Source organism: Coffea eugenioides, chromosome 4 (genome assembly GCF_003713205.1).
Source record: "Coffea eugenioides isolate CCC68of chromosome 4, Ceug_1.0, whole genome shotgun sequence".
Lineage (NCBI taxonomy): Eukaryota > Viridiplantae > Streptophyta > Magnoliopsida > Gentianales > Rubiaceae > Coffea > Coffea eugenioides.
Genome location: NC_040038.1, coordinates 36,494,213 through 36,507,329, shown reverse-complemented (window position 1 = coordinate 36,507,329; position 13,117 = coordinate 36,494,213). Strand labels below are relative to the sequence as shown.

The window sequence follows — 13,117 nt, the reverse complement described above, 5'->3', positions numbered from 1 at the left end:
ACTCGTGAGAAGACGTCTCAATTCACCGTCTCCTTTTATAAAATTTCTTCTCATCACTACTTGTAACTCGAGATTCCCTTCTGTGAGCTCTATTTTTAATCATTGAGGCAACTAAATGGTAAAATCACCAAACATCTTCCCATCTTCAGAGCTGTTTTGCCATGTGTGGTTTTCAAAACTCCACCTGCAACGTAAAACTCATAGCCATCGGAGTCTTCTGGCATTTGAAAATTAAATTCTTTTGTTTCTTTAGAACATATGCTACACCACCTAAAGAATATAATTCGAATCTAGAAACTATCCGAAATGAAGTATCAACCGTTGGAGATGTGAGAAAACCTCGACCAATTCATGTCCAAAAATCGACATTGAACTCCATCTTTTCCTTGACCTTTAGATCACCCGTCTAAATTCACTGTCAAGTGTTTTCATGCTTTTCGGCTCCTAATCATTCACCATCAATGCTTTTTGTTAAGCCATTGAAACAAGGATATAAATTATTAAATTGTTCAATTGGTAATAGCTACCAATCTACTTAATCTCAATAGTCAACTTGAATCCAACCATAAATCCCGCTCTGATATCAGTTTGTTGGGATCCACTTACTCGTGAGTAGCTCAATCTCGCAACTTGGTTCTGATACCAATTGTTAGGATTCAAACGCGGAATAAACAACTATTGAGATATCAAGTACACAACAATTAATGACAAATAAGTCACAAGCAAAAAAGATAAACGACACATAATATTTAACATGGTTCGACTCTATCATTGAACTTACATCTACGGAGAGAAACTCATTCTTTATTACGAGAGAAAAACCTTAAATACGAATACAATTTGAATCCAAATCAAAACACTTGTATACCATCTCTCGTCTCCCAAGAATGTTCTCTCACCCCATCTATAAGGCTATATGTCACCCTTGTGTGTCCCTTGTGTACTCCTATGTAGTATGCCAACCTACTTATTTATAGAGAATATTATTTGGCCAAAAACCAAAAACCAAAAACCAACGGGAAACCAATGTTAATTTCTGGATATATATAGAATAGGAAATAACTTCTAAATTCTAAACAAACTAGAAAATTTCTTGACAACTACTTCAAGTAATCAAAACTAATTAGGAAACTAATTACTTCCACACAAAACAAGAAATCTGCCTAAAAGAAATTAAACCATTTTCCTAACATCTTTTTCCTTCCCAACTAACCCAGTATTGCAACACATAACTTGTAATGTCCATTAGTGGCCATTAATTAAAGTTTAATGATGATAGTGGCATTCTTGTAATTTTCAATAGTTATATGGTAATATAAGATATATAAGGATAATGTCAAATATACTTGTTGAATATTATTCTTGATTATTTGCGAGTTATTTTCTTCTGGGCTTAAAAAAATCCAAATAATAAACTAAGGAGTTGAAATGTGTCATGTATTATGAGATAGATTTTATCAAGTTTGGTGATGATTGTTTGGATGGGGGAGTAGTTTACACTATAATTGTGGTTATTCTCAGTGGAATTTGGATTTTTTTTGGGGAAAATTAAGAATTAGATTCCCAAAATATCCATTTATATACACACAAATATATAAAATCTCACCATGTTAATTATATTGAAAACTTTACTATTGTTAAAAGTATATCTCCTAAAATCAACATGATAAGTGGGGGTATGATACAAATGTAGTAAAACATTTATCATATACAGGTCATGGACAACTGAAAATTTAAATAGAATTTTTTTCGTTATCAAGATTACATGATAGTCTTTTTTGGTAATTATATTATGATTTTTTTACATGAAATGGCTTTATTTTAAATTTTACAATAGGTTCCATGGGCATGTAATTTTTTCAAATGGTTGGATCCTATTTTTAAAGACATTCTAAAAAAAATCGGATCTTCTTTTCAAGTAAATTTTTTTTACTTATTATTTCTTTGAAGTCATTAATGTTTCTTTGTTAAACCATTAGTGTTAGCCGTTAGTCAAGAGGGAAAAGCGCGACAAAAATAACACCAAATCTTAGGGGCGAGTGCAAATAAATAACACTAAATCTTAGGAGGCTTAGTGGTTTTAAGTTTTAACCCTATCATCACCTTATTCGAATCATCTACTCTCAAAATGTGTAAATAAAGATCATAATCTGTTTGAATTCATTGATGGCTGACCGTTTAAACTTGATGGCTTGGAAATACTTGGGCCTTAGCCCAGAGACAGCGATAAATCTTTCTGTTACAAGATCGTTGATGTACCATTACCACTTCGCATGCCATGTCAGCCCAGATTGAAAGTTCTTAAATGACACGACTGGCTTCTTCAATTCGTAACGTCTCATTGTAGAAGTAGCATTTTAGCTGAGAAAAAAAAAGGACCAAAAATTTTCCGACAAAAAAATGGAATTATTTTCTTGTCCACCTTTAGTGTAAGAATTTCATTACACTAGCAGGACTGAATACAAGCTACATAATCTCCATTCAAATTTAAAAATTCACTTATTATATATGTGATATGCATTTATATCTGTCAATATTAAAAAAAAATCTCTACATTGGCAGAGCATAAAAAAAATCCCAAAAAAAGGACTAAAATTCCTTGCCCAAATCAACAATTTATTGCCAATTGATTTCACAATTAACATATAGGTCTGGTTGACTAAGGGAGGTGATCAGGTGAACCGACCCCAAGTCAACTTGGCCAGATTAGATCTGGTGAAGGCCCAATTATAAGGCATTTCTTGCATTTTCATTTATTGCGCGTGATTGAAGTTGTCACGATCTGATCCATGCCTCCCAAATATTATTTGTCAAAATAGTCATGCATTATTTTTTTCCCCTGTCCTTTCTTTCTCCTCTTGTTGCTTCTCTATTTTTTCTGCTTTTTTGATTTTTTTCCATAATATGTGTGCAATAATCCTTTCTTTTATTTTTTACTTTCATTCTTAAAGTTCTGAAAGATAGGTATAACAAGTGTTATCAATACTTGAAAAGTTAAAAAGAAAACTCGATTCTTATTCGATGTTATGCTTTTATTCACGGCACCGATTAAACTGTTAAAGTTCTATAAGTCTCATGTTTCAACTTAGAGTTTTGGGATTCTATCCATTTATTTATATTTAAATTACAATAATTTATAAAATCATCCAACCATGTCGTTACTTTTCTTTTGATCTCTAGATCAATATACTAAATATTATTATTCTTTTGAGAAAATTTAATATTCAATTTATGTGAACTATTTGAACAATTAAAAATGGGCCAAATTTGCAATAAAATTTTCAAAAGTTAGTCAATTTCACATGAAATTTTATGTATAACTAATGCAAGTGATCAAATATACTAAATGGTATTAATTTTCAAAAATAATTTTTAAATTAATTTTATTAGGGTATATTGGAGGGAAGTTCTCTCTCATGAAACAGAGATAGCCTAGTCCCTTCAACTTGCATGTTCCGTTGTGGTTCTTTCATTTTGGTTGGATGGCATAAAACTCGGTCTAAGATAGAAATATTCAATTCAAGCATTCTTTACTGAATATCCTCTGGTTAGCTTTGTGCATAACTTTAAATCTACTCTTATGGCCATCCTCTAGCTTCGGAAAACAAGAATTTAGTATTCCCAATTGCCTTTTCTCTAGTTTTAAAAAAAAAGTTAATCAGAAAACCATATTAACTTATTAACATCAATTATTTATTCCAAGACGTTACAATATAGTGAAAAAGAGGAGGCCTACTTCTCTTTTTCCTAATTCAAAAAACAATCCCAATGTAGCTTACTTCATCACATTAGCTTTATTTTAATACGTTGAAGTCAGACTACATAAATCTTCTTGTTCTTCTACTCTATTCTATATGCAATAATATCAAGAAATATGGCAGTTCATTTTTTTTTTTTCCTGTTGCCATGCTAGCTACAACTACTTTTCTTCCCTTTAGTTTATGGTAGATTTATGCAACCATCAGTTGAAGTATTCAGAGTAACGTGGACATAATTAAGAGGAGAGTACTAGAAAGACTTGATTACTTGAACCATTTTGTTTACTTTAAGTTATTAGAGATCTTATAACTTGAACAAGATAGTGTATTGGTATTATATGCCTTTTATTATTATTAGTGAATCCTTAGAAAAACATACTTTTATGTGTGCTTCAATCCACTGGTCTCCTCTTGAATTATGAAGAAATATCCCATATGGGATTCAAGATAAATTGACAACATGGTAAGGAATTAATGAAAAGATTGTGCAATGAGATGGTTGTGATGTTTTATGGTAGGTGACTAAACAACCACCATGAACTCACTTGCTGTTTCCGTGTACATTATTAAAATTTCTTCTTTATCTCCTCATCTCATCACTTTTAGATACATGTCGAAAATTTTTCAACACCTCACTGATTTTCCTTCATTCCCAAGTAAGAATTATTGCCCCCCAGATGAGTATTTTACTCTTCAAAAGAAGTACTACAACTCAAGTAGTGTAAACGAAAGAATGAAATTCAAGAAAAGGATTGTTGCATCATAATATCCATTAACATGAATAATGAGGTGTACATGTTTCAGAAGCCAAGGAAACAAAAAGGTTATTTTTCTGCCAAACAAGTAAAGAATCATGTAAATAATGAGCAGAAAATCAAGGGTTGTGATTAACTGACTAGTGAGATGGAATAGGGGCTACTAAGTGGCTAATAAATTAGCCCAATGGAATAGTAGATACTGCTGTGGACATTTCAATTATGAAATGAATTAATGAATCTGTACACTTGAATTAAGGCTAGAAAGCAGGATGATCAGTTAGAGCATCCCCACCAGTGGCTCAGGCTTGTGGTTGCTTGCAATCCACCAAGGGCTGAAGTAGACTTGGTCACTGCTCTCTTCTTCAGCAGGAGCAGGCAAGTTGAGATCCAGGAAGTCTCTGATTTCAGGAATTTGCTTCTGAATTACAATTCCTTGATTGCTTTTGGCCTCAGCAGCCAAGTGTGCCCTCTTGTGACCACCTAAGGCTTGACCTGATGGGAAAAGTTTGAAGCATATTGGGCATTCATGGCTTTTGTCTTTCTTAAATCCATAATCTGTATTAACAGTCTTGATCTCCTTGGACCCATAATCTGTCATTTCGACCTTTTCTTTGGAACCATCGGTGGTGGTATCAATGTCATTGCTGTAGCCTTTGATCCTCAGTTTGCTGTCAGCAGTTTGATTTGGGGAGATTTCAGTTTCAGTGCTGTTTTCACTGCTATCAATTTTCGAACCCAAACAGCCTTTCATCCTCTTGTGGCTAGCCCTGTGACCCCCTAAAGCCTGATAGGAATGGAAGGCCTTGTTACAAGTAGTACACTCAAATTTGCTTTTCCTATCAGAACCCAGATACAGCAACTCAGAATCAGAAACACCACAAGCCAGTTTCGTTATTGAGTAATCTGCACTCAATTCTGGATCATCATGCAAAGCGATGCACCTTCTTTTGCTCAAATTCTGCTTCTTGGATTCTGATTCAGACTGATTCTTTGGCAATTCAACTTTAGACTGCTGGAGTTCAGCACCCTCCTCCACTTTATTCTTTTTAATAAAGACATCTCCAAGAAAAGCATCAGTTGAAACTTCTGAACTCTTCACTCTGAACTCTTTTCTCGACATTCCAGAAGCTTTACTTGGTTCTGGTTGCTTCATCTTGGACTTCATCTTAGAGTCAAGATTAGAGGACTTTAAAATCTTGCTCTCAGTTTTACAATCTTGCTTATTTTGATTTGATGATCGAGCTTCTAAAAACTCAGAATTATAATCAGAGGACTCACCCCCACCAACTGATTTCAGACCACCCCAGTTACTCGCATCCCTCGAAAGCATTATCAAACTCATAGCAACCTCTTCTTGTTGTTCTTGCTCATGATTCTCAGTTACGCAGGGTGAAGGTTGTGCAATTGTTAAAGGAGCAGTATTAATATTTTTAGTAGCTTTGTACCTTTTGATTGTTCTTGATCTCTGCTTTCGAATTGGAGCTGCTGCTTCATTATCAGATTGGCTATCCATGACCAGCTTTTGATTAGCAGCAGCACTGTTCCAAGAATCGTCCTCCACACTGGCACTGTTATTTGATAATACTTTATCAGAGTGGCACTTCATGTGACCAAACAAGGCTTTCCAAGATGGAAAACATTTGCCACATTCCTTGCAGACTTTGCTATCAAGTGAAGTATCTTCACTTGAATTTGCAGCAAATTTACTTGTTTTCTTGCGATTCTCTCGAAGGCTGTAACCATTTTGAGCTTCTTTAGAGGAATCATCTCGATTACCAGTCTTGAAAGATGGCAACCTTTTCTTGCCATGCTTCTCGTTGGATTCAGCTGGAATATTGATCAGATGGGACCTCATATGACCCCCTAAAGATCTACCACAGGGGAAGCTTTTGTCACAAAACTTGCACACATGCTTCACTTCTTGATCTTCTTCCATCGAATTGGATTAAAGCTCAATGAAAAAGAATCAGATCAGACAAACAATAAGAATCTCTGATATTACTCAATCTGGAAAACAACCACAAAAAAAAAAAAAAAGCTACAGCTTTGATCTCATTGTACTGAACAACAACTGATCAATGGCTTTTAATCAAACAGAGCAAACAGATCAAGAAACAAAGCTAGAAATTGAAATCTGAGCTGACAATTCAAGTGGGGTTGAGTTTCAATATCTTCTCCAATCTTGAACTGATCGAAGAAGAAAAGAATTTTTGGTCAATAACAAGATCTGATGAGCAGAAGAGTTAGGAAATAGCTGGCGAATATGTAGTGGTAGTGAAGTCTCTCTCCAGCACTAGTAGTAGTAGCTCAATTGGTTAGTTGAATAATAGTATTTGAAGCAAAAAAAATAAATATTAAAAAACATCAAAAAATATGAAGAGAAGGGCTATGCTAAGTTGCTAACCTTGTTGCCAATGATGGCAATGAACTAGCAATCCAACCAGGCAAAAGAAAGAATTGAAAGAGAGTAGTTTATACTCTCTCTTTCTTACATAGTAATAAACACAGACTATATTTGGAGGAGAAATCCATGCATGGAAGCAAAGATAAAAAGAGGCAAAGAAGAGATGGATAGAGATAGCAGCACGTGTACTCAACTGAGAATTCTACGCCTACAAATATCCAATGGTTGAAATTTTGTCCAATTGGAGATCCCTATGGCTGAGAAAGCTCCCAATTTTAAACTATGAGACTTAACTGCTTTCTAACTATTCTTTCCTTTGTCTTGCTAATAAGGAAGCCCAAGACTCCAAGTGATAAAAGGTTCCACTCTGTGGCCGTTATTCTTTTGTTTGATTTTCTTCTCTGATTATTTATAATATAATCTGTGCCGATGGATTTTGAGCAAGTACGGTTGTGCTGTGTGCAATTCAGTTCGATTTATTTACTTAACACAGTATTTGGTGTATAATTATACTATTTCTTTCGTCACACTTTGATAGCATTGATTTTTTTTTTCCACACAGTTTAACAAAAATTATCTAAGTTTATTCGAAGAGTAAATTTGATATACTATTTTCCTAAAATACGCTTACATTGATATCAGGGATATGACTAATTACTATACTTTTACATTAATTACAACAACAATACTATAAAAAGTTGTACCAGTCAAGGTATAAATCAAAGCAATTAATGAATAAGGTAGGTTCTACTTATTGATAGCAAAGTACGTTAAATAAGGGTATTTTATAAAAGTTACAAGTTAATTATATTTTTTAATTGAAAAGTGGTCTATAATTTGAGACGATGATAAATAAAAACAAAACTATAAAAAAGGAACGGATGGAGTAAATTGATATATCTAAATCTATGAAATATTTTATTTTTGTACGTTAACTTTTTATCCAATAAAAAGTTATTGTGTTATTGTACACAAAATATCGTATTAATCCCAATCCCCATAAAAAGTACAATGTAAAGATCTACAATGTTGGCAGGTCCCATACCAAGGGGTTGCATTTACTGCCGCTTACTTCACTAGCCAATTGGACCAGACCATGTTATTTCTGCTGCATAGTCTATTCAAGCTTTTGGGGAAGTGATGGCCATGAGCTTAGTAAATTAGTACTCTTTGATAATTCATTAAAAGGATGGCCATAAGGTTTAGTTAATTAGTACTCCTTTGGTAATTCATTAAAAGAATTTTGACCTGCAAAACTTGGCAGTTAGGAATGCAATTATATCTTTATGATGTCCTAGTTTGCAAGTTTACTAATGTATGTATTAGTTGGACCATACATTATACTAGATGTCCTACTGTACATTTTTTATGGGTTAAGATTTCTTAATTTGTATGTTGCAATTTAACTATGTACTAATATTAATTGTTACCTGATTAGTCAAAAGTTGAATTATTCAATTTGATTTTTGAAGGGACTTCCAGTCAATTAAATTCAAGTTGGCATTTGGAGTAGTAGTACAATATGCCTGCAGCTACAGCTTTCTTCGGTTGGTTACCACGTTGATTCTAAGTGTTGGCACATTTTTGTTTCTCCTTCTGTTCCATTGAAGGTCTTATATTTTCCATTTTGAAATGTTCCAAAGTATTTGTCATATTAAAAATTTTTAAAAAATTTTAATCTCTCTTTCAAATATAATCTCACTTTAATCATATGCATGTTACCGTAAGATTCGGAAGAAAAGTACAAATATCACAATCACATAAATATTTTTAAAATATTGAATTCCTGGAACATGATAAGATAATTGGGATGGAGGGAGTAGTAGTTTGGTCCGAACTTGAAATTAAGAATTAAGCCTTGTGTATGTACAGCCATATTCTTGTTATTGCTTCTACCGCCCATATACTAGTGGCACTTTTAACATCAATTTTTTTCCCCACCCATCTCTCCAAACTCCATATTCTCATCACAATAAGCTCAAACATCCATTCTTTTGGAACATTCCTAGTTTTAATCAATCAAACCAAATAACCATTTCAAGTGAGTGAAGCAAAACGTGAGCATTGATCTTTTTTTTTTTTTGGGTTCATCATTTTTATTTCACATACGTCTTACGAAAGAAAGTGCTAAAATAAAATAAAGTAGAAATTTTTTTTTTCTAAGAATCGCAACCCAAACTAAGTCGAGCTCAAGCTCAAACTCCCCAATTCCAATGATGTGTAGTACAAAATAATTTGGAACTGGAGTTAAACAATTTTTAATAACAAAATAGGTATGACTAATTTTGGATTTTAGTCCATGGTCGGTATAAACTTGTCACTTGATTGCCAGCAAGAAAAAGCTACTAGAGCATGAGCAAAATGAGTGACCGGCCTTGAGTTCACAATCAGTGCCGGCCTTCATTGCAGTAACCGTAACGTGAATGTCTCATTAGCAACAAAGTTAATTAAATCTTGGCTATGAAAAATGGATATCCCTTTAGTTGTTGTGCCTCTTTTAGCCGGCAATTTCTCAAAGTTTAGCTGTAAGTTGTCTAGGAAGAGTTGTTTTATATTTGGTTGTTTTAATTAAGAGAAGCACATAGGAATTAGGAAGTAATTACTAGGAAGCAGCAGAACTTAATTAATATATAAGCTTTTTAAGAGTCAATTCTTTTATGTAGTCTACATGTGCAAGCACATTATGTAAGCCCTCCCCCCACCCATTTGGCCGGTAAAGATACATGCACTATAATTCACTACTACCTTGTGATTAGCTAAAGAATCTTACAAATTGGACAAAATTTCCAAGATTCTAGCCTTTCTTGTACTATAACATGGGCTAAGTAGATGGGAGCAAGAAGAAAGAAGAATATAATTGACTGAGTAAATTAGAGGATCAACATATATATATACATGCTTGGATTTGGGGCAGAAATTGGCCAATGGTAAAGCAATCTACACTAGATTCTTTGTACACAATTGTGAGTTTTTTAACCTGTTGTAGCTAGTGAGTTTTTTACCCTCTTGAGATTCTTTGTACACAATTGTGAGTTTTTTAACCTGTTGTAGCTTGTGACTTGTGTTACAACATGCCCTACATAATGAACTAAGGGTATTGTTAGAATTTTCAAGATTCATTTCAAAGATGAAGTAATATATTTTTTGCACAAGAATATATGGTGAAAAGCGGATAAAAATAAAAGTTAGGAGAGCAGGCCAGCAGCTGAAGCAACAAGAAGACAGGAATGGGAAGATGGCAACTTCACATGTTGCTTGAAGCTTCCACTTCTAAAGATACAGAAATATCTGGGTGAAAAATCTTTTATGGCTCTATAGGGAATCCTGACAGCCCATTCATTAAGTTACACTGCAAAGCCAAAAGCAACAAACAATACATAATTTAAAGTCTGTTGCTGAAGCTATATATTACCAAATCTTGATACACTAGACCCTTCTTTGAAATTCACTATATCCATTTGGTTAAATTAGAGAGTTGCCCAACCACTTCTCATGAAGTGGTTACACCAATACTAGGGTATCAAGTGCATCCCCTTTTTTGGCTTTTGTACTTGTTTTTGTGCAAATGAAGAAAAGGGAACTCTTTGATTGTTATTACTATTTTTCTCCTGCTTGGACAAGTCGAATACATAGGGTTTATGCTAAACTCGAACTCAAAATCTCTAATTCACAAAAAGATGCACTGATTTAATTGTATCTCCTTGAATCCTCATTACACATGTATAGATGGGCGGAGTTTGGCAAAGGTGCAAAAGCTTTGGCATAGAATCTCCCGCTAGCTTCATAGTGCTAGAGTATTTTACTATACGGTACAATTCAATTTTTGTATCATCCACCTAAACTAACTAGAGGAGGTAAGGACCAAGGACCACTCTCTAGGACATCTACATCCACAAATACAATTTTCTACTATTAATAGTCATAGCCAGCCGAAAAATTGCATCTTCAAGCTGATATTAAAAATGCTCATCTACACTTGTTTATTTGTGTAGCACATCCAATTGGCAGAAGTGACTTCACTTGTGAGTGAAGTGTATAGTTTTTCCTAAAAGTGATGCTCAAAATTGACAAGCAGACACCTTCCAAGGAAAGTTTGGCCACTCCTTGTCTTCTCCCATCTCTGGTAACATTATTAAGACTAAGATAAGATGCTCTACTTTGGCTTTATGCTTTGGTCAAGCTTTCTCCCCAATTTTTTCACCCTCCCTCTATAACCTAACCCCATGGCCACCAGGGTTGGGTGTGAATAAATAGATAGCTATCTTAACCAATTAATCAACTCTTTTACTGCTAGCTAGCTAATCCAGAAAAACCAATTAATCAGACCACTAGACCATCATTTTTCTTCTTCTTTCCTCCTCCATTCTTGTGTCAGCTCGTAGAATCTTTCTTCCATTCGTCGGCCAACTGACTATAGCTTTTTTTTTATCCTCTTTTATCCTTTCTATGCCAAATAAATTAAATTTGAGAACCTTACTAAGTAGTGTGATTTTAATATAATTATGGTAAATTATGCCGGTAGTAGATCTTTGCCGTGGCAAGAAAACGAATTCATGTTTGCATTAGTAATTCTATACAAAGCATTGAAAGTTTTTATTAGTTGAGTGACCAAAAATTATACCTTTTCTATTAGTTAGCTGACTATTTATGCTAAGCAAAAAGTTTAGTAACCAAAATAAGAATTCTAAATACATTACTGATTTTTTTTCACCATTTGCTCTAAATTCTTAGTAGGCTAATTCACCCTGACTTTAAAATGTGGTAACTTATCCTCTTCGTAAATTTTTAAACTCAAGAGAAAATGGTAATTAAGCTGAAATTATTCAAACAATGAAAGTGTTGATTGATTTTGTTTGTTGTTCTAACACATCCTTTGATCCCAAGTCGAAGCAAGATCTAACAGAAGTCTGTGTGTGCTCTCATTTCAGCCCAGGTGGCGTAGATGAATGAGACTGAGGAAACAAAATAGAAGAGACACGCAATGCCTCACAAGCAAGTGCCTGTCACTGCTTTGCTGTTTCACCATGACCTAGATTATACCAGTCCCCATATAAAAGGATTAGAACATAAGAAAGCTCATTAATCATAGGCATGTCAAGTTTTAATCATGTCATAAATATTTGTCTTGGTGGTTGAGGGAGGGTGGGGAAGGATTCCCTGCTTAATTGCAGATCTAAGTTGAGACAAGTCTGATTGATTGTTAATTTTCATCAAGTTGGAGAAATTATAAGGGCAAGTTAGTACGATGAATTTACAAGAAATAGAAAAAAAATACATAAAATGTATTTAACCGTCCTCTAAATTAGTCTCAAGACTCTCATACTTTGTGTAATTACGTGTACATGTTTTATGTTTTTTCTATGATTTGTTTTAAAGAGTAGTCAATATTTGAACTCTTGACATCTTACACGGAGAAAATTGACAAAAACAAGGTCTAATGTATCTATCTGTTATGCTAATGGAACACCTTTATCATTTTTCATCACACAAATATATATTCTAGCTAGACCAATTGTAAATGTAAGTCAAGAATATGTCTTTTCCCATACTTGTATAGCTATAGATAAACATTTACCATAACAAGTAGATACGCACCATTGTGTCTTTATATAAAAGCCTAATCATAAAGGTGCATGTGTTGCTTTAAACTGGTAATAATGGGGCATGTGTTAGTGAGCAACTAGTCCTCACCTGCAATGCTTAGGGAACACTCAATAGAGACCATAAAAATGCAGAAAAACATTTTGTATTTTGAATAATAGAGAAATTTCTGATGTGGGCTCCATGCTTCACCTAGTCTCCTGGATGGATCATATGGATGCTGATGAAGTGGTTTAGATGAGCTGAGCACCCTTGCACTATCCCTCTTCACTTAGTTTATTTAGTTGCTCTTTCAGCTAGCTAAGCAAGAAATGCCCCTTTACCAGCTGCTTGCATTCTTTGCACAAAGCCATGTGGTTGTTGGAATGAAAAATCTTTTACTAGATGACAGTCACTTCCTTATTTGGCCAGAATTAAGGCATAGATTTCAATTGACAAAATCACGATTTGAAAGTCAACTTGCTAATGATAATTAATTAGCTCACTATGTCATTATTAAGTGGAAAATTGAGGTCCTAGTGGATATATGCTCCTTATCCATCATCTTAAAATGAAGTTTAATAAAAAAATTGCCTACTTTTCTTTTCCCTCTTGTC

At 34.0% G+C, this 13,117-nt stretch overlaps 1 protein-coding gene across 1 annotated transcript; it reads right to left on the bottom strand.

Annotated features, from left to right (window-relative positions):
- Window positions 1-4,550: 4,550 nt before the first annotated feature.
- LOC113768782 lies at window positions 4,551-6,253 on the bottom strand. The gene has a single exon (XM_027313262.1). It carries the CDS (start codon window positions 6,120-6,122, stop codon window positions 4,794-4,796), a length of 1,329 nt encoding a protein of 442 aa, XP_027169063.1. The 5' UTR covers window positions 6,123-6,253; the 3' UTR covers window positions 4,551-4,793.
- Window positions 6,254-13,117: the final 6,864 nt, after the last annotated feature.